Source organism: Mytilus edulis, chromosome 8, assembly GCF_963676685.1.
Source record: "Mytilus edulis chromosome 8, xbMytEdul2.2, whole genome shotgun sequence".
Taxonomy (NCBI): Eukaryota; Metazoa; Mollusca; class Bivalvia; order Mytilida; family Mytilidae; genus Mytilus; species Mytilus edulis.
The window spans coordinates 62,731,843-62,752,122 of NC_092351.1; the positions used below are offsets into that span (position 1 = coordinate 62,731,843).

Sequence of the window (20,280 nt, forward strand, 5' to 3'; positions counted from 1 at the left end):
CGTTGAAAAATTCGGTATGATAATCGTAACTCTATGGTATTTTTCTTCTTTGATAATCGTAATTTTCTTTATCGGATAATAGTAACTGAAACATAATATATGTGTCTTTCAGCATTTCAATGGTATTTTGTGTGTTAAAAATGCAAATGTCAAGTTTAACGATGACATAAACGCATATAAAAATAAATGAAGAAACTTACAGGTTAATATCTAGGACAAATTTACCTATATATAATATATTATATATATACAGTCATGGGACTAAAGTGAGTTCCCAGTAAAAAAAAGTCCTATCATTTCAACTTGTATATCTATTTATAACTGACAACAATATGCATAACCTTTTAGTTTAAACATATTTTACTTGCAAAAGTAGCAAAAGGGATTGGACACAAGTTATAACAACATTAGAGACGTCCTCTCCCAATATAAATATAAATATAAACACAAAGTACATTAGATAATGGCGGGAAAAAACACAACATAGTAGTAATGCATGTAATACATACTTCAAACAAAAATTAGAAATAAAAAGAAAAAAGAAACAAGAATGTGTCCTCAGTACACGAATGCCCCACTCGCACTATCACTTTCCATGTTCAGTGGACCGTGAAATTTGGTATTAAAATTAGAAAGATCATATCATAGGGAACATGTGTACTAAGTTTGAAGTCGATTTGACTTCAACTTCATCAAAAACTACCTTGACCAAAAACTTTAACCTGGAGCGGGACAGACGGACGAACAGACAGACAGACAGACAGACGGACGGACGAACGGACGGACGGACGGACGCACAGACCAGAAAACATAATGCCCCTCTACTATCGTAGGTGGGGCATAAAAAAAATAAAATATAATAAGGAATAATAATGAAACAACTAGACTGAAGTGAAAGGTTGTAAAGTAGAAATTTAGAATGTTAATTGACTGCTTTAAATCTTTGTGTTATTCTGATATAAGATTGTACGGACTCAACATGTCTTTGTTTTGCTGAAAAGAAAGGTCACCGTCACCAGCTAAAAGAAGCTCAATGGATATAGCATAACTTTCTAATTTTGAAAACAGTATTTCTCTGGCTTCGTTGTGAAGAGCGCACTGTAAAAAATAGTGTATACTATCCTCAACAGGGTGGCCACAGCTGCATGCGGGACTGGGTTTAATATTAACACGATGTAAATCTGAATTTAAAGAACTGCACATATTTCTCAAACGTGTATGAATGATATTAATTTTCTATCCCCACAACTAAAATAGGAAGGTGGCTGTATCAATTTGGACTTCATCTTTCGTTTAAAAATATTTATGTTTTGGACGTACGTATGTCGGGGGAAGGCTATTCCATTCAAAAGTAGTGGATGGGAAAAAGGATTTTCTAGTTATGTCTAGTCTATAACCGGGTACTACATAATTATTACTGTTTCGCAAATCGTAGTTAGATACTTGACCAACAAGCGGGGGCATTAAATCACAGAGATAATCAGGGGCAGTCTCATTATGTATAGAATAGAACATATTGAGCATTCTGGATTTTCTTCTGTTCACAAGCAATTGCCAGCCAGTTTCAAAATATATAGCTTCCCGACTAGCAAACACGGGCAACCCAGTTACTAACCTCCCTGCTTCTAACTGAACATGTTCTAAATTGTCGGCTTCTTGTTGAGTACAACCATCCCATAACTCACATGCATATTCCATAACGGGTCTTATAAAAGTTAAATATATACGAGCAAGATAATTTCTATTCAATACATATTTCAATTTTTTTAAGAACATTTAATCTCGTGCTTGCACACTTTAAAATATTTTCTATATGTGTATGGAATTTATCATTGGAATCAAAAGTAATCCCTAAGTGTTTATGACAGGAGACAAATTCTACTAATTGGTTTTGAAATTTTATTTCAATATCATCTGGGGAAGTATGGCAGGAGAATATCATAGCCTTTGTCTTATTAGGGTTAAAGTTAATAAGCCAATCTTTAGACCATACTGAAATTTGTTCTAAATCGCTGTTTAAGACATTCTCTATAGTGTAAGGGTTATTGCTGGAATTAGAAAGAGATGTATCATCAGCAAACAATCGAGTTAGACTTGTCAAATTATCAGCTATGTCATTTACATAAATAAGAAATAGTAGGGGACCTAATACAGAGCCTTGCGGAACTCCTGCATTAGTATTATCAAAAGGCGAATAGGCATTTGAAACGAAAACGCTTTGTTTTCTATTTGAAATATAACTTTCAAACCATTTATACAGATTTCCATCAATACCATACGCTTTTAGTTTTATTAAGAGGCCACTATGCCATACCCTATCAAAAGCTTTCGAGGTATCACATAATATAAGAGATGTTATACAGCGATCATCAAGTGACATGCATATCCTATAATAAATTTCTATTAGCTGGCGAACCTTTTGATATATACATGTACCTGTTAAAGATACGGAAAATGAAGCAGCTGTCGAGACAGCTATTGTGGTAAGTAGATATTTTGATTTTTTTCAAAGTTTCAATGTTGTGTGCGCGTTTAAGTCCGTTTTTGTTTGTTTTTTTTAGGGGGGAGGGGAGGGGGGATTAGCTATATCCCATATCCCAAAAGTGCAATCCTTTCAATTCATTGCTCAAAATGAAAGTCACGTATACCACATTTTCATATGTCATATATATGTTTTGCCTCCAATATCACGTTTATATTAAAATTCTGCGCGAAATGAACAAAAGTTTCCGTCAATAACTTTATAACTGCATTATCGGATTTAACAGTTGATACCTTTATCGGTAGATATGAGTGTTCATATTTCCCTTTTCCTTATAATTCAATAAATATAGCCGTCCATTTTTTCCCCTTTGATTCCCTTTTTTCTATTTTATACTGATATAATATATGATTTTAAAAATTTACTTCAAATGTTTTGATCAAATACCCATGTATTTTAGGACGTTTCTTTAAACAGTGTGTATGGTAAAGGATCTAAAATAGTTACAGTTTATTGTTACTATTGTTTATTGTTACTATTGTTTATTGTTACTTTTGTTTATAGTTACTTTTGTTTTTTGTTTTTTTTAGCCTTACCTATAGTCTTAATACGAAGCACTTGACGGACTGAAAAAAACACACATAAATATGTATATTGATAAATTACATCAGAAGGAATAACATGTACATCATCACAGTCGGAACTTGTTTAATTACAAAGATTTTTATAGATTTTACAACAAATATTTTGTGCTTCAGAAAAATACATGACAATTAGGTTAGGCTAATTTTTGTTTTCATTTAATAGAAAATAACTTATTGTATGGCAAGTATGCAAATACAAAAATGTTCCTTGTTTAGTACCTTCAATATTTGTCTCTACAATATCTTCCATGCATATGTATGCATCATACTTTTCATATACCGAGTATTTATGAATTTTTGAATTAGTTTGTTTCTAATATTGCGGAATATGCGTTATTTTATTTTCCACTTTGCAGTCATTCTTTGAATAAGTATTCCTTGTAAGACAATTTAAAGCCACATCAACTTCAATTCTTCATTTTCGGGCTTTTGGCCAAACTATAAGAGAACACAAATCCATGTTTGTCAAAGAACTCCACGTTACTTAATTTCATAATACACAAAAAATCCCAACTTTTCTCTATTCTTATATAGCATTAACTGTTTAAAGGATGTCATATTGTTATAATTCAAAATTAAATTTGTGTTGTTTATACTTATTTTCTGAGATATCGAAATTTCAGTGACAGTCATGAAGTAGCTAAAATGCCAAAAAAATATGGTATGATTAACAACGAGACAACTTTCCACAAGAGACCAACATGACTCAGATATTAACAAAAATAGGTCACCGTACGGCCTTCAACAATGAGCAAAGCCCATACGGCATAGACAGCTATAAAAGGCTCCGAAATGACAATGTAAAACACTTTAGACGAGAAAACTAACGGCATTATTTATTAAAAAAACTAAATTTTATGATATACTAGTATGTAGATATAGGAAGATGTGGTGTGAGTGCCAATGAGACATGCAACTCTCTATCCAAATAACAATTTATAAAAAGGTAAACCATTATAGGTCAATGTACGGCCTTCAACACGGAGCCTTGTCTCACACCGAACAACAAGCTATAAAGGGCCCCAAAATTACTAGTGTAAAAAAACAATAGCATAACATCACAACATAGAAAAACACACGTTAAAATATCAATTGGCAGACTTAACTCAATCAAAAAACATAAATTAATACACATATGTAGCTGTTTTCCTAAGAACTGTTAATAATATATGCATAAAAAGAAATGTCATAAGATGTTGGAACGTTTCGTAAATAATTCATCGACATAACTTCATTATATCCTATTAGATATATGTTTTAAGTGTCAATATCAATAAAACACTTTCCAGTTACGATTATCTTTCCATTTTTAAATACCATAATTACGATTATCTTTTTTTCCCGAGTTACGATTATCATCCCGAATTTTTCGACGGCAATTTTCAAAGCGCTTAATTAGACTAATCCAGTGCACCTTTACGATTCAAATATGATGTACTGGTATAGATAAACCTTGCAGCTGAGTAACTATTGAAAAAAGCATGCTACATTTAAGAAAAATTAGTGTAAAGATTTTACCTATATCTACCGTCGCCATATTGGGATAATCGTAATTGCAGTTACTATTATCTCTTTAATACCAGTGATCTTCTGAGTAGAAGGTAATACAGTTTACCGGATTGATATTCTTTTTCATAGTTTGCTAGTAAAAATTGTTTTCATTCATATATATAGGAAGATGTGGTGTGAGTGCCAATGAGACAACTCTCCATCCAAATAACAATTTAAAAAAAAGTAAACCATAATGATTATAGGTCAATGTACGGCTAGAAACCATTCTCCAACTGAAGCAATATACAACTAGCCACAGCACTTTTCTGAAAATTCAAAATGTTTTCTTTCTGCCAATACCTAAATCAAGTAATTTGGTTTGGCTCTTGCACCTGCCCTTTTCAAATTATTTAATGCATCTGTACGTTCTCGTTTCAGAATGACATAAATGGTGGAAGGATAAACGCTCACATGACCCAGTTTAAGCAGGATCGATAAACGGACAGACTACGTAAAATTCCCGTACCATAAAGTGCGGGGAAAACAAATGGAACAGCGAGAAAAGTTTCAACAGCGCGAAAATACAAGATCTCTCATACACGATGCTTTGAATTTAAAGTCTACTTAATATTTTTTATAATAAGAGTGTCAGTATTGTTTAAAAATACAACTTTTTGTAACCACTTTATAAAAAAATAAAATGTTTTCAATCTATATGGGTTATTCCCTCGGGGGGGGGGGGGGGGGGGGACACTTGCTATATAATTAGTGGTAGGGATGAGCCGCTGGAATAAGTCACTTTTTCATGCTCTATGATATATGAAAAGGGTGAGAAATTCAGATTAAATATATCAATAGGTTGCTATTATCACTTGCTTGATTATATCATAAGTATCTGAAACTAATCAGATGTCCGTATTTATTCTTGATGCGGTTAAACCACAGTCGTAAATGCATCAGTTATTTGTCAAACCAATTATACTCTATTTATTCTGATGTGGTATTTCCACTGATGCCAGTGATAGATGCAATAAATCCAACTATTTTTACATTTGCACCTAATTAACATTCAAGGGTTTGTATACATAAAACATGATAACAATTATTTAAAGAAATTCCATTGTGACAGCGTCCTTTAAGAGGGAACGGCAATGACACCTTTTATCAGTTTTTAATTAATATTTAAACATGTTAAAATCAGTGAAGGTGTTACACTCTGGGGTGATATTACATTTATCTGACCACAGATGTAATACCATCTATGATCTGACCATGCAAACGTCTTTTATATGTATTGTATTTTGGAATTGAAATATCTTCATAATGGAAGATGTAAAATGGGCAATAAGAAAAAAGTGTTTAAGATGTGACGAATTTATTGGAAAAGAAGGTGATATTATTGCGACTATTTTGCTTCTTAACAAGATGATGAGCGGGGAAAATATTGAAATATATCTATAGGTCTGTTTTTTGTTGATTAATATATGACAAGGTATATATTTTTGATTAACAAAATATATGAAAAGGGTGGGGTACTTGATGTCTCAGCTGCTCACCCCTACCAAAAAAAGTTTGAAGTGCCCCCCCCCCCCCCCCCCCCGGGGTTATTCCATTTTCAAGGAGGTGTCGTGTGTTCTTTTTAGAATAAAATCATTATAAAAATGACCATTATTCTAGGTCTTTTTATCATTTTGTGAAGAATATGAACTAAAAAGTCTTAAAAAATGGCTACCACCAGGTTTTTCCTTTGTCATGCATACACCAGTTGAAGCAATGAATGGTTAGTAACCCCCCACAGTTTGGTCCATCCCATCATTATTTTGAAGAAGAAATAAGGTGTAGGTTGTTTAAATGTTATCTATGCAAAATGTTTATTTAAAACACCACTAATTTTTCCATACAAGATGGTTGTTCTTGAAATTAATTAATGCTTGCCTAAAGAATATTTGAGCGCATAATTATGCCCCAAAAAAAGCTGCTTTTGTCACATTTAAAACCTTCCTCCAACAAGATATTTTTTTTTTAACTCTTTGTGCATTATTGATCAACTTACTTGGGTTTTGGCTGCTAATCAATCTTCAGCATCTAGGTTTTCTGACATGGCATTTATTTCAGGATTTTTCTGAACGCATTATACCTCTCTTTCATAATTTATTGTTGCAGAAAATTTATTTCATGAAGCTCAGTGCAAAGTTTACTTTTTTGTTTCAACCTGGCAGAAATGAATTTTTAAAATCCTTCCTACCAACTCCCAATTATTTAGTCATCCCTGATCATGGGCTGGTCTAGTTTATATGGTGCCGGGAGATTACTTATAAACTCCTAGTCCAAATAATTATGACATCTTGAAAAGGTATTATATTTTTTTTCTTTGAAGGCTCCTTTGTCAAAGCAAAATTTAAAATGGCCTTCCATGCCGTCATAATTATTTTGACCAGCAAACTCCAGGTTATTTGTATTGTTTTTGTTTTTTTGTGTCTGCAATATCTCAACTAAATAAACCCTCTGGTCTAGTTATTATGTCCTCTTTTTTTAAAACTTTTTCCTGTGACATAATGTAGGAAGGCGCTACTGAATGAAAAATTGTGTCTCATTTTTAAGCGACATAGTTCAGATATTCCAAGAAATTATAAACTCTTTCTCAATGAGAAACCATTTTAAGGTACTGCTACTGCATATACTAATAGTATAATACAGTAACTATTAAAAATATTCAATGTCCCCTATTTTTTTGTTACAATTATGAAATTTTCAGGCGACTGTGGTGCATTTTATAATTATAAAGAAAAACTAGTGTAAAAGTGATGCCACCCCAATTCAAAATTGATCTGAGATTTGTGGTAATAAGTATCATTATATTACTTTTTGTGAATTGTTTTATCATAAATTAGGCAGTTTGTTTTCTTAATTTTAGTGTTTCATAATTTTCATATTTGTCTTTTAATCAGCCGATAAACAGAACAGGTTTTTCTCATTGTTGAAAGCAGAGTAGTTGCTTTCATTTACTTTAATAGGGCTCTTCACGGTTAGTTCGGCCATATTGGATGGGGGGCAGATTTTTTAGAAAGAGGTGGAAATAGTATGAAAGTATGGGAAATCCTATGTGTTTCCAAGCAACTTCTCTGCTTTAATGATGTTTTCTCGTATTTTTCACACCATTTTTACCTTCATTATGAAAATCTGCCCCCAACCAATATGGCCTAACTAACCGTGTAAAGCCCTATTGAACATATATGAGTTGTTGTTTCATTGGCTGTTATACCACATCTACCTATTATAGTATATAAAGTTAGAGAATGGAAACCAATATCTGGATGTACTTTCAGACAAGGATAACATTAAAAAATTTTAATACCCCCTAAGCTGCAATGGGGACATATAACCTCTAATCTGTATACTAATCTTGCCTTGGCATTAAACAATAGTTCTATTCCATTTAATCTTAGTCATCCCATGGAAGGCACAAAGAAAACACTTCCCTGCTTTAATATTTTTTTGTTGTAAGTAATCTTAAAACTTGTATATATATATTACATCGTACTGAAACAATTGTTGCCTTTTGTTTCATTGCAGTTCAATAAAAAATCATACATTAAACCTTCATGTCGCATCACTTATTTGAACAATACACTATGCATGACTATGAGGATTATGATGCATGGATAATGGAGACATGGAAAATAAATCTCAAATCAAGTCAATTAATATAAACTGTGAAGTCAATCTTCTTCTTTCTGACTGCATTCATGTCATTTCTAAGCAGGCAATGTTCCAAATGTTTTATCCACAAATAAATGCTGAATTTTTACTCAAGAAGATCCACCATTGCCTCACTTGATATCTGAAATAAAAATGCAAAATTGAAATGATTTTTTCTGCCAAATTCATAAAATATGTTTTCCCCAGGCCCAGCTACAATCTGGTCAATGGGAAATTTTCAAAAACATGCTTTTGCTAAGGGCTTTTCAATTTAAATGTATGTGGGAGGGTAGGAAGGGACTTTTAAAATATCTCTACAACCAAAAGCTAATTTTAGAAAATTTGCAAAATAGTAATAGACACATATAAAAAAAAATTACCATGACTCACGTTTAATTATTAAGCTTCCCATCAACCCTCCAACATAAATTCTAACCGAATAACCCCAACACTACTAGTGATTACTTTCCATCTCTACCAGAATAATGATGTAAAGAAAAATATTACAACAAAAAGTCAAAGGAAAAATACACACATAGCCATATTGTTATCACCATAATCACCATTTCCATTAATTTGATTTGACCTTTTTATGTCATAATAGTTTTCCCGTCAACCAGAGAGAGAACAAAGTAACTTCATTAAAATTAAGCATGAAAATACATGTAGCTAAAAACCAAAATATCTATGGTCTTTCAACTCTATAATGTATCTGAGCTACATCTGACCATGTTATCTCATTACTATGAGATCTTAGCAGACAAACTCATTGTTTTTCAAAACTATTGCTTATTTTCATTTGTGCCATAATAAATGATGCATGGCAATACATAGTCCCCTACCAATTAAAAATTCAAACTTGATCAATAACGTTTTATTAAAGGTTTAAACAAAAACAAATGTTAAATTTAGAAGTCCAAGGATGAAAACTCTGCACAATATCATTAGAGAAGAACAAAATTCAAACTTGATAAGTATCAAGTCATGGTAAAACTATACACCAAATATCAAATCAATATCTTCAAGCATGAAGAAAATATGAAAAATAGACACAGATGATGCCCTAAATTGCATAAAAAGTTATACAGTCTGGATTCTACTTTGTGAAAATTATCTCCCCTTTACGCCAGTTCATTTTTACAACCATAGAAATGGAAGCAAATTTGTAGGGATGATGTGCTGCCATTGAATACAACTCTTGAAAACCAATAAATTTATCCACATAGCACCATTATGATTCTTGTATGCCAGTTGTATTTTAAAAGACCAATGTATCTACTAGCTAATGAGCATCAGTTAATGTTCTTGTCTGCTTTGAGTCAACTTAAAACTATTGTCTGATTGGCTGTCAAGTCATGCAAGTGGAATTTTCTAAAGTTCATAAATATTTACAAATATTCTAGTTTTAAATATTTCGTGTTAGGGCAGACAAAAAAAAACTCAGTGGTTTAAGACTATAAACCCTAACTATCACACACCAAAATAGATTTATTTTTAGAGGTTTTTACATTTTTAAGATCAATCTTGTAAGACTGTCGTCATGTACTTTTAGTAAAAATTAGATATTTCCACACTACTACTTTAATTTTGTGATTCATAAGAAAGATATTTCACTTGACCCATATTTTTCAATTTTTTAATAGTACTGTGAATTTCTTATGTTATAAAGTCAACCTGTAGCCTTGATATATAATAATGATAAAATATGAAGAGAGATGATGTTTCAAATACTCTTGCTTTATATGTTTTCAAGACAAAATATTCAACTCAAACACGTCCTTACATGAAAAGTTGCACTCTAATAATTCAGTTGCTCTTTTTGATACAATTGTTACCGGTTTTTTGGAATGTTTTCTTGAGTCACATAATGGAAGGGCAGTCACGAAAATTACCGAACCCAAATTTGTTCTTATATATCTGAGTTTTGTGGTAATAATTATTTTGTATATATCCCATTCTGTTTGGTTGGGACAAACTCAAGTTGCAGAACATAATCAATTTACAAAGGGACATTACTCATGATTGTTAAAGTGACCCCACCAAAATTCAACCTTGATCTGTATTTTGTGGTAATAAGCATTGTGTACAAGTTTCATAACATGTCATTTGGCATGTTCGGTTGAGTCAAACTTAAGTTAGCGAATGGAAACTAACGTTTTGCAATTTTACACATGTTACATTTATAAAAGGGCATAACTCTAGAAGTCAAAGTGACTCGACCAAATTTGAAAAGATCTGTGTTTTGTAGTGACAAAGATTGTGATAAGTTTCATAACATTTGGTTGAGGCACATTTAAGTAAGAGAACAAACTAAAACTTATGCAATTCTTTCATTCATAAATGAAAACTACTCTAGAACGGTTTAAGTTTGTCTAGTGACATCACCAAAACTCAAACTGAATCAGTGTTTCGTCGTTATAAGCATTATGTATAATTTTTTATATTCTTTAGCTGCGGCAGTTAGAGAACAGAAACCAAGTTTTATTTCAATTTTTCAATTCATAAAGGAACATAACAATAGAATGGTTAGATCATGGAAGTATTATATTGACAGGAACTCCACCTAAAAATTAGCAAATTCCCATCCCACTGATTTCTTTGAGAAAATAAAAGGTTCCGACTCAGTTTTTCAAGTACGTGATCTGTGATGCCGCCTTCGCCTGTTCTTTTAACTGAAGCTGGTCTTATCACGTGATTTGATATCGATTGTCTTATCTACCTATCAATGTAATTTATAAACACGGAAACTCCCGTGGTTATGTGGTTATTTGTGAATCGCAACATGAATAACAACACCTGTTTCCGTTCAATAAACGAAGAACAAAGCTGAAAAAATCGGTCCATATTTAACAGAATGACATAAGAAAATTATTCGGAAAGAGGGCTAGCTTATTTTTAGTTTTGTTGAGTATGTTTTAATCATTGTAACTTGGAATTCGGGAAATATCCGATTATGAAAATTACATGATTCTGAAGTAGAGTGTTTGCAGAAAATAATGTGATGCGCTTGTAGTGTGCCAGATAACTCAAATTTTAAGTTAAAGATTGTAAACTTTAATCGAGTGTTACACAAATAGTTATGGTTTTCTCTATCGTAAAATGTTGTCAACTTATTTATCAAATATGTTTTAAAGACTAAAAGAGGTTAATAATTACATGCGTGTGATGACCTCTACATAGCAATATCAGGTTACGAGACATGCAGATATGAATTGTTACACCTTTTATGATAATTCCAAAGTTGTAAACAACCTAAAACATTCAACCTAGTCCGAGATTACTCAATCTGACGTCTGACAGATTTATTTTTTACGGATGGCTTTTAATATTTCTGGATGCATTTAAAGAACGATCACCATGATGGGCCCTAAGCAGTTTAATTTTTTTTTATCATGGAAACCAAATTAGAATTTATTTATGTGTTTAAAAGCTTAACAGTTCTGAAACATCTTACACCGTATGCTAAGCAATTTATGTTTCTGTTTCTTGTTTAATTGCATGAAATATTTGCCATTGGACTTTCAGAAAACAATAAATCAAAATATATGATATTTTTTTTAGGATCAAAGCTCTTTAACAACGTCCCCTCCCAGCCAACTTTTGGATTAAATTTTTGTTGGAAATTCTTTCATTAAACACTTCATTAAAATATTTGTCAAAGTTAGCAGTAAAACGCGATAATAATTACTGATAAAAACTTTTCCGTTTACTTTACATGAGAATTTTATGATTTTGAAGCCTAACATGCATATATGTATATAACAGTTAAAGGTGTTTAGCCAACAGCTCTCTCATGAATAAAAATCTTACTATTTTAAAACTGATTGCAACTTAAACTGAAATGTTAATGGCTTGTGAGTATTTTTACTTTTCATTTTTTTTCCTATTTGTTATTTGGTGAAAACAGTCGTGGGGATTTCGTTTCTTTTCTTTTTATTTGTTTTTAAGCAGCAAAACCCGTAAAAATTGACATATTTGTCATTCACATGGTCGGTAAATGTCATTTCCTTGGCAATTAAGTACACATCCGGTTATTTCGGTATGTTCCGTAATTACGATCATTCACGAGGTTCTAAAAATTTGATCGGAACCCATGCATCCATAAGACATGTCGAGTTAATTAACTTCAACTTCAACTTTTATTAACACTCTAGACAGTTTACACTGTAACAAGAGGCAGACAAATAATACAAGTAATAATTTACAATGGTGAACAACACGGCCGACACTCGGCTAACCGAGAGTTTGGTCGGTTAATCTATATTGAGTATGCGGCTATATCGGCGGTTGGTCTGTTAATCGGGTTGGCTAAAGTCTGTTAATCAGGTGTTATCGAGAAAATCATTAAAAGTTCAGCATGTTTCACTGTATAACTTTTTAAATATATGTTTATCATAAAAAATATTCATGTCTAACAAAACAATTCAATGTACTGAATCCAGTGGTGTAATTATTATTTTTCTAGCTTCAATGTACGATCTATAAAATGAAAAGTCGGGTTACTCATCAATAAATTTATACACATTTTACACACACAAACTGTACACAAAATGACACGTTGGTTAAATTTACGTGCATGCAATATTTTAAACATCGAAAAAAGACAGGCATTATGTTTGTTAACCATACTGAAATCATTGTGTGAAAAATCTGCACGAAAATCTGTATTTTGGTGACATACATCAATCTTTAATTAAAACCTGGTCTGTTAATGGGTCGGATGTATAAAACCCGGTCTGTTAATTGGTCTGTTAAGAGTTATGAATGGCAATAAAAGTATAATTTTATTGCTATATGGGGTGTTATCGGATCAAATGGGTAGGCTCAAGACGAGCAGCTAAAATATACGGAAACAACACATGAGCAATGAAACATAAAATATACGGAAACAACACATGAACCAGTGGCGGATCCAGGGGGGTTCCGGGGGTTGGAACCCCCTTTTTTTTGCCGATCAATGCATTTGAATGGGAGCATATAGTTGGAACCCCCCTTTTTACTCTGGGTTGGGAACCCCCATTTTTAAAATGGCTGGATCCGCCACTGTGAACAATGAACAATTTAAACAATGGAAATAGAAAATTGATAAAAACGGTTTCAAAAAGTGTAATATTAAAGTAATGTTAATTTCATCCAAGACAGTCGCATATGTCATGTGGATTCTGTTTAATTGTCATGCATGACACCAACTTGTCATCTACATTGGTAACCAGTATATAAATCAGAGATAAACGTCGTAATGTAACTAAACATCAGTAAGTAAAATATATTGGGATGCTAAAATATAAAGAATAGAGAAAGAATAATGAGTAAGATAAATAAAAGGTAAAAGGAAAAAACGTCACGGAAGAAACGTGACATAACAATTTAAAGAATACAGAAATAAATAACACCCCCAATCCGAACCCTCATGGTATACACGATAATCTGGATGGAGTAGCAGAATATAGAATAATAGATAAGGACAGTAGAGAGTGATGCATTGCTAAAAAAGAGAGAAAAAATAATAATTGTTTAAGAATACACACATGAAACACCCCTGGGTGTTGAAACAGTAACGGATTGCGATGTACTCATATTGGTGACAAATGCTAGAAGTTTACATGAGGACAACTGCCGTTCTCCTCTACACTTATGAAGAAAGGAACTAAACGGAATAAAATGTATTAAAACTTAAGATGACCAAATGTAGCTGCATTCGCTCCTTTCCATTTACTTCTTGAGAATGACTAACATTGCCTATGTAAATTTTAAAATCGTTTGTATGCACATTGAACGACAAATTTATGTGACGTATAAAATTTTCTGATGTCAGACACTCAAATCAATGAATGTGTTCGTAGATAGTAGATGTTTTTGTTTTCTGTATTAAAATTGTTCCTTTTAAAATTGTTATACGATGATGACTGATGTACCCATATTTTGACTATTTTATTTATTGTGTCTGCTTATTTAACGCCATCAATGTAAATATAACAGAATTTTATGAGACTGTCATTAAAGTGAGAGGGTTAGCGCTATAGAACCAGGTTTAATCCACCATTTTCTACATTTGAAAATGCCGATACCAAGTCAGGAATATGACAGTTCTTGTCCATTCGTTTTGATACGTTTTGTTATTTGATTTTGCCATGTGATTATGGACTTTCCAATTGATTTTCCTCTAAGTTCAGTATTTTTGTGATTTTACTTTTTTTTGTAAACAACATATGATTAAGTAATAGAAATAAAGAACCAATTGGAGGATGCTTACGAATTAGGGTTTTTCGTCCAGTGACAAAAATCATGTGCATATGAGAATGACAACACGTTATATGCACTTGACAGATGTACAGTTTATATTTATTTTACCGGTACCCTGTGTTGTATTAGAAAGACACTTTCAGTCTGATTTGAAAACGTGCTACTTTGAACAGACACAAAAATTGAGGCTGATTGAAAACATTAATAATAAATTCATGCATATTCCAGCGGCCAATTTATATCACGCTATATTGAAGTGACACCCTTCAATAAAATGCAAAGAAAGTCAAAATAAAAATGCTCTTACTAGTAAATCACAACCGAAATGAATGACAGACGGACATTTTTTACAAAACTTAATGAACAATTGCAATCAAGATATTTGAGGTTTGCGTTATAACGCAAATATAGGAAGAAAAATTTTAGAAAAAATATGTGGCGCTAATTCGCTTCCGTAGGATACTGTTGCACCGTATTATCATTTTTTTTTATTACTTAGGAACATCTCATTCTTAACTTTTTCTATGGGAAAATATAAAGGTAGCAAAAATAACTGTGGCTAAATAACTCTTAACTGATACAATTTCAATTGTCCAACCCATTAACAGACTTTATTCCCATAATTTTCACTAAAACGTGGTAATATTCACGTTATATTACAATTATGAAATATTCACCAATGCAAATTTATTTTTTAGACCCAAAGTACTATTGTGTGTCCTTTAAATGATATCTAAAATTGTTTGTTTCGACTTTTATTAAAAAATTTCTATGCGTATAAGCATAAATACTACATACTTGCGCGACGCCTTTTAATTTTACTGAAAACTGCGTAGACTATGAAATGTTTTTACAAGTGGAAAATGTTCTATGATAGATATCATTTTGTCAGACACTTTTCTTTTTTTGATTTGGTTCTTAAAATATGCCAAAAATCTGTATATTTGATACAGTTTAACTTTAAATTGTGCGTTTTACTCTTAACAGACGTATAACCAACCCGATTAACAGACCAATCTCCCATATAGCCGCATACTCAATATAGATTAACCGACCAATCTCTCGGTTAGCCGAGTGTCGGCCGTGAACAAGATAGAAAGAAATATACATACATAGTTCATTATACCTAATTCTCTGTACACAAGTATACACATACATAACACGTGATAATTATTCAAAGCTATAATAACAGATACTTTACGATTTTGCGGCATCGCACTATAAACGTTTGAAGTCCGCTTGTTGGAGTTTCTGTCAATATAATACTTCCATGGTTAAAGCAAAGCTACTAACAATTCAAACTTGACCTGTATTTTGTGATAATAAGCATGATAAGTTTCACAACATTTGATTGAAGCTTACTTCATTTAGATCGGAAATATTTCTTAACTTTTCCATTTATAAAGTCAACGGTTTTCCACTTAAAAAAATGACATAGTGGAACAATTTGCTATTTTTCTGAATTATTCTCTTCTTTTAGGTTAAATCTTTCCACAATGGATATCTGCAATTATGCAAAAGTTATTTTGACAAGGGCCACAAAGGACATATCTTCATTGCAATGGTGGAAGAAACAAAATTCTGAGAACAATCGCCTTATTCTTACTGACAATTCTCTGAATAACAACACTAATGACAACTCTGATGACAACTCTAATTCCCTTAAGAAATCTTATACATCTAACTTCAGTTTAATGGAAAGGCAACAGAACTATATGATGTTTATGGAGGGATATCCAAAAATGCATGTGGAATACATTTACTTCAATAAAAGGATAAGTCGACTGCAATCTTACCTGACTGAAAAGAAATATTGGAAAAGCGGAGGAAAATCGGAAGAACGAAATTTATTTCTGGATTATTTTGGACTACAAAATTGGTATAACCTTAAAAAAAATGGAAAAACAAAAACATACGCTTGAAAAATGCAATCCATGTAGAACAATCCACATTGATATGTCTTCTTTACATAAATCTCTAGACAAAGACTCCCGTCAAATTTTGGAAACATGCCAGACAGCTACAGATCATTTTATTCATACTGTGTCTCCAACATCAATGACCCAAGAGAAAGGAGTCAAAATTGTTAAGTCTTTTATCAACATCGTCCAACGCATAATAGAAGAGAAAGTCAATATCAAATTCAACTGTAAATTAGCTGACTCACTATCTCCTACAGCAATTACCGCAGCAGAACATCGCCAGGAAATTAAGAAAGCCGTCACCGTTAGTAAAAAGAAATTTGAGGAAGTAATGAAGGATGATGGAAATGATGTCACCAACTTTCTTTCATCTGGAAAATCATTCAACCAATACCATCGGGACAGAATGACTGGATTTTTTGAATCAAAAGTAAGAGCAGAAGAGAGGACAGAGAAGTTAATTCGTCAAGAGTCAGCAGGTAAGAAGAAATCGAAACAGCACCATGGAAATTTTGAAAACTACTCCTTCGACAGAACTGGTTTTCTTAATGAAATGACATCCAAACCATCAGGATCTGATATTAACTGGACTCTAATGGCCAAAACTTTCTATTTGCAAATCAACGGTAAGTTTCCTGCCAATGCTGGTCAAGTCATTTTAGAATACGCAAGGAAGCAGGGCATTAACACACAGACTCAAAATAAAGAAAAAAGGGTAAGCTCGCGAGACTATCTACGAAGGATTAGAAGGGCCAAGAACACGATATATATGAGAAATAAACAGCACAGTCTACCAACACCGAGGACAGGTAAAGCCATAAAAGAGGATGTTAAAAGAAAGTTACGTTCTAGAGAACTCTACATAGGTGTCAAGATAGCAGAGAAGACGAAAATAACAACAGTAATTTCTCCAGAAGGTGAGCTGATACCAAAAACAATCCAACTATTTGCCAGAAAAATGCCATTAACCTACATCCGAGAACAATCCCTTAAGTGATGAGGAATATGACAAAATGGATCTTCAATTAGTTAAGGACAAACTGTTTAAACCTGGACTTCCATCACCTGAAACTGCAGACCAGACAAGATCCCTTTTGAAATCTACCGAGAGAACAAGAAAGTTGAAAATTTGGCAGCGACATTTTGAACCACAGCTACATTTGCTTTACCGTTTCTTTTCTATATGATGAGGCTAACTTCTACACCGACCAAGAGTTTAGGCTTAAACATCCTGACAAAAAGCCCATTAACGTCCAAGCATTAGTAGAAAGACCGAAGCTATATATTTTTGGACAGTCCGGAAGCTCAGACGAGGAGCAGACATTGTATACCAGGACGCGACTTGAAGATCTACAACAAATACATTTACCGACTCAAGTGACTCATGATGACCATAACCTTACAGTTTTTGATGATTTGAGAGTTTTCAGTGGGGATGGGCCAGCTCGTCAATTTGAATCAGGTCAGCAAAGGGGGGGGGGGTAATTTTTCCTGTCTTTGTGGAATTCCAGCAGTAGAACATGGCAATTATGTGAGATGTTATTATATGAAACCACTTAGTCTAGACGAAAGATGCCAACTAGCAACTTCAACAACAAGTATTAGGAAATTAAAGCAAGGCATTTTAAGTCCCTTTCAAAATCTGAAAAAAGCCGATCTGGTAAAAGAATTAAAAGCAAGGAATATAGAGACAACAGATAAAGACCGTAAACAACTACAAGAGGACCTTACTCAACTACTTCACGGAATTAGCAGACCACCAGCTTAAATGATACCTGAACCCCACCTTCCAACTGAAAATATCAATATCCCGAGTTATGAAATTTTGTGTACCGAACCGCTGCATGACCTGACTAATGTAATCCAAAATATCATAGCCGAACTTCCCTACCATATCCAGGATAAAGAAGCGCAAAAAGAATTCCAAAATTTCTCACAAACAACAATAGAAGACAAAAATCAAGTTAAAGGCTCCGATGCACGTCTATACCTTGTTAAATTAGCTAAATTTGCAGCAAACCTACATGAACAAAAGAAGATTGATAAAAATACCAACCAGATGATCCAATCCCTCGTTGAAATTACCAACATTTGCTATTCAAAATATGAATGTCGTTCACCAAAACAGATTCTTAGACTTTACAATCAATGTTTCCTATTTGCTGTTACTTGCAGGATAGTTATTGGAATTCCGTCTAACCCAAAAATGTCAAAAAGAAAATTTTTTGGAAGTCACTTTCACAGTGTTACCGTCCATCTACCTGAATGTTTAAGAATTTTCAATTTAAGATCAATTGTAACAGAACAAGAGGAACGCATTTTGGGGGACTTGAGAAGAATTTCTGAAAATACCACAAACAGGCAAGCAGAATTCATCTGTGACAATGCTATGCTTCGTTTCAACAGTCAGCAAGCTGCTAAAACCGACTACTTTACCATGCAGGAATCTGTAATTCAAAAACAGGCTCACCTTCTTGCTCCACGTCCAAATTCTAATGCCATAATAATCATTTTCTCAATCCTGCTATCCGATTCCGTATTATCACATCCCCAAATTTTTCAATGGTCATCCCCTAAAGACTAGATTTCGTTCATCGTCAACTGTATCCATGTCTGTGTTATGGCTATACATGTAGCTACACCTTACTGTTGCACAAATTTACAACAGAAGATAAAGAAATACTTTCAGAATATATGTTAAAAGCGGGAAAAATTGACAAGAAAATTGGTTCTTTATATCATAAATCATAAATATGTCTGTTTTAATTAACACTTGATAAATTTCATGCTTCCGTAGCCCTTTTCTGGATTTACTTTCATCATGCAGAAATGCTTAAAATCAAATTTTTAAACGCAAAGAATTCAGTACATTTGTGATCAAAAGTGTTCGTCACCTCTAATTTTTGCCATTATACATTTATTTCACATAAAAACTTTTTTTCTCAAAATAGAAAATAAAATAGCTCCACAACAAAAATATAACCAATTGAAAAAAATAAACCTGTGAAAATTTCGCACCAAATTGCTTATTATTAGACTAGAAATGACCCCAAAACATTTTTTTGAAAAAAAACGTAGTTATATAATATGATATACAAAGAAAAAAATGGACCAAATGATGAAAACAGGTCAATCTGTCTTCGGGCAACTCAACAATATAAAAATAAGGAGATATGGTATGATTACCAATGTAGCAATTACCAAACATCTTCTTTGAAACCAATTGACGTGACGTATGAAATCGTAAACCACCGTACAGCATTCATCAATGGTCAGCAAAACCCATATATCGTACAGTAAGGATCCGAAATGACAAAATTTGAAACATTTAAAACAACAACAAACAAAACCCCAAACGGATGATTAATGTACAACAAAATTAAGATAATATGATAGCGAACTATACATGACATCATTGTAACGTCATAAAAAAGGCTAAATGACGTCATGGAAAAATGAAAAATGAAATGGCATTGAGAGAACATCATTATATTATGCTTTATAGCAATAATCAATATTTATTATTTTATTAACCTTAACCATCGGCCATATCGGCCCATTGGCAGTTAAAGAACAACTAAGTCATCCCAATCAGCCCTTTGACACAGTTAAAGGTAACGTCAATCGGCCCAGATCAGCCCGCTAGCAATATTTTAACAAGCCAAAGTTTTAAGCAAGATTAACGTTTTAGCGGGTTTTTTTTACGTCACTGTTGGATTTGTGGGAGGTTGGATTGTTGGGTGTTGGAACGTAAGAAATTCCCGCGGAAGTTAGATTTAAAGAAAATAATTATTTATAA

The 20,280-nt window shown here is 32.8% G+C and overlaps 1 protein-coding gene across 1 annotated transcript; it reads left to right on the forward strand.

Moving 5' to 3' along the window:
• The first annotated feature begins 4,982 nt into the window (after nt 1-4,982).
• Nucleotides 4,983-18,702, forward strand: LOC139486042 (uncharacterized). The gene is made up of 2 exons (XM_071270735.1): nt 4,983-5,128; nt 16,040-18,702. Exon 2 carries the CDS (start codon nt 16,456-16,458, stop codon nt 17,476-17,478), a length of 1,023 nt encoding a protein of 340 aa, XP_071126836.1. The 5' UTR covers nt 4,983-5,128; nt 16,040-16,455; the 3' UTR covers nt 17,479-18,702.
• The last annotated feature ends 1,578 nt before the right edge of the window (nt 18,703-20,280 follow it).

Excerpts from the sequence above, each read along its gene's own strand:
- LOC139486042 (XM_071270735.1), top strand. The coding sequence starts at position 16,456 with ATGGAAAAACAAAAACATACGCTTGAAAAATGCAATCCATGTAGAACA.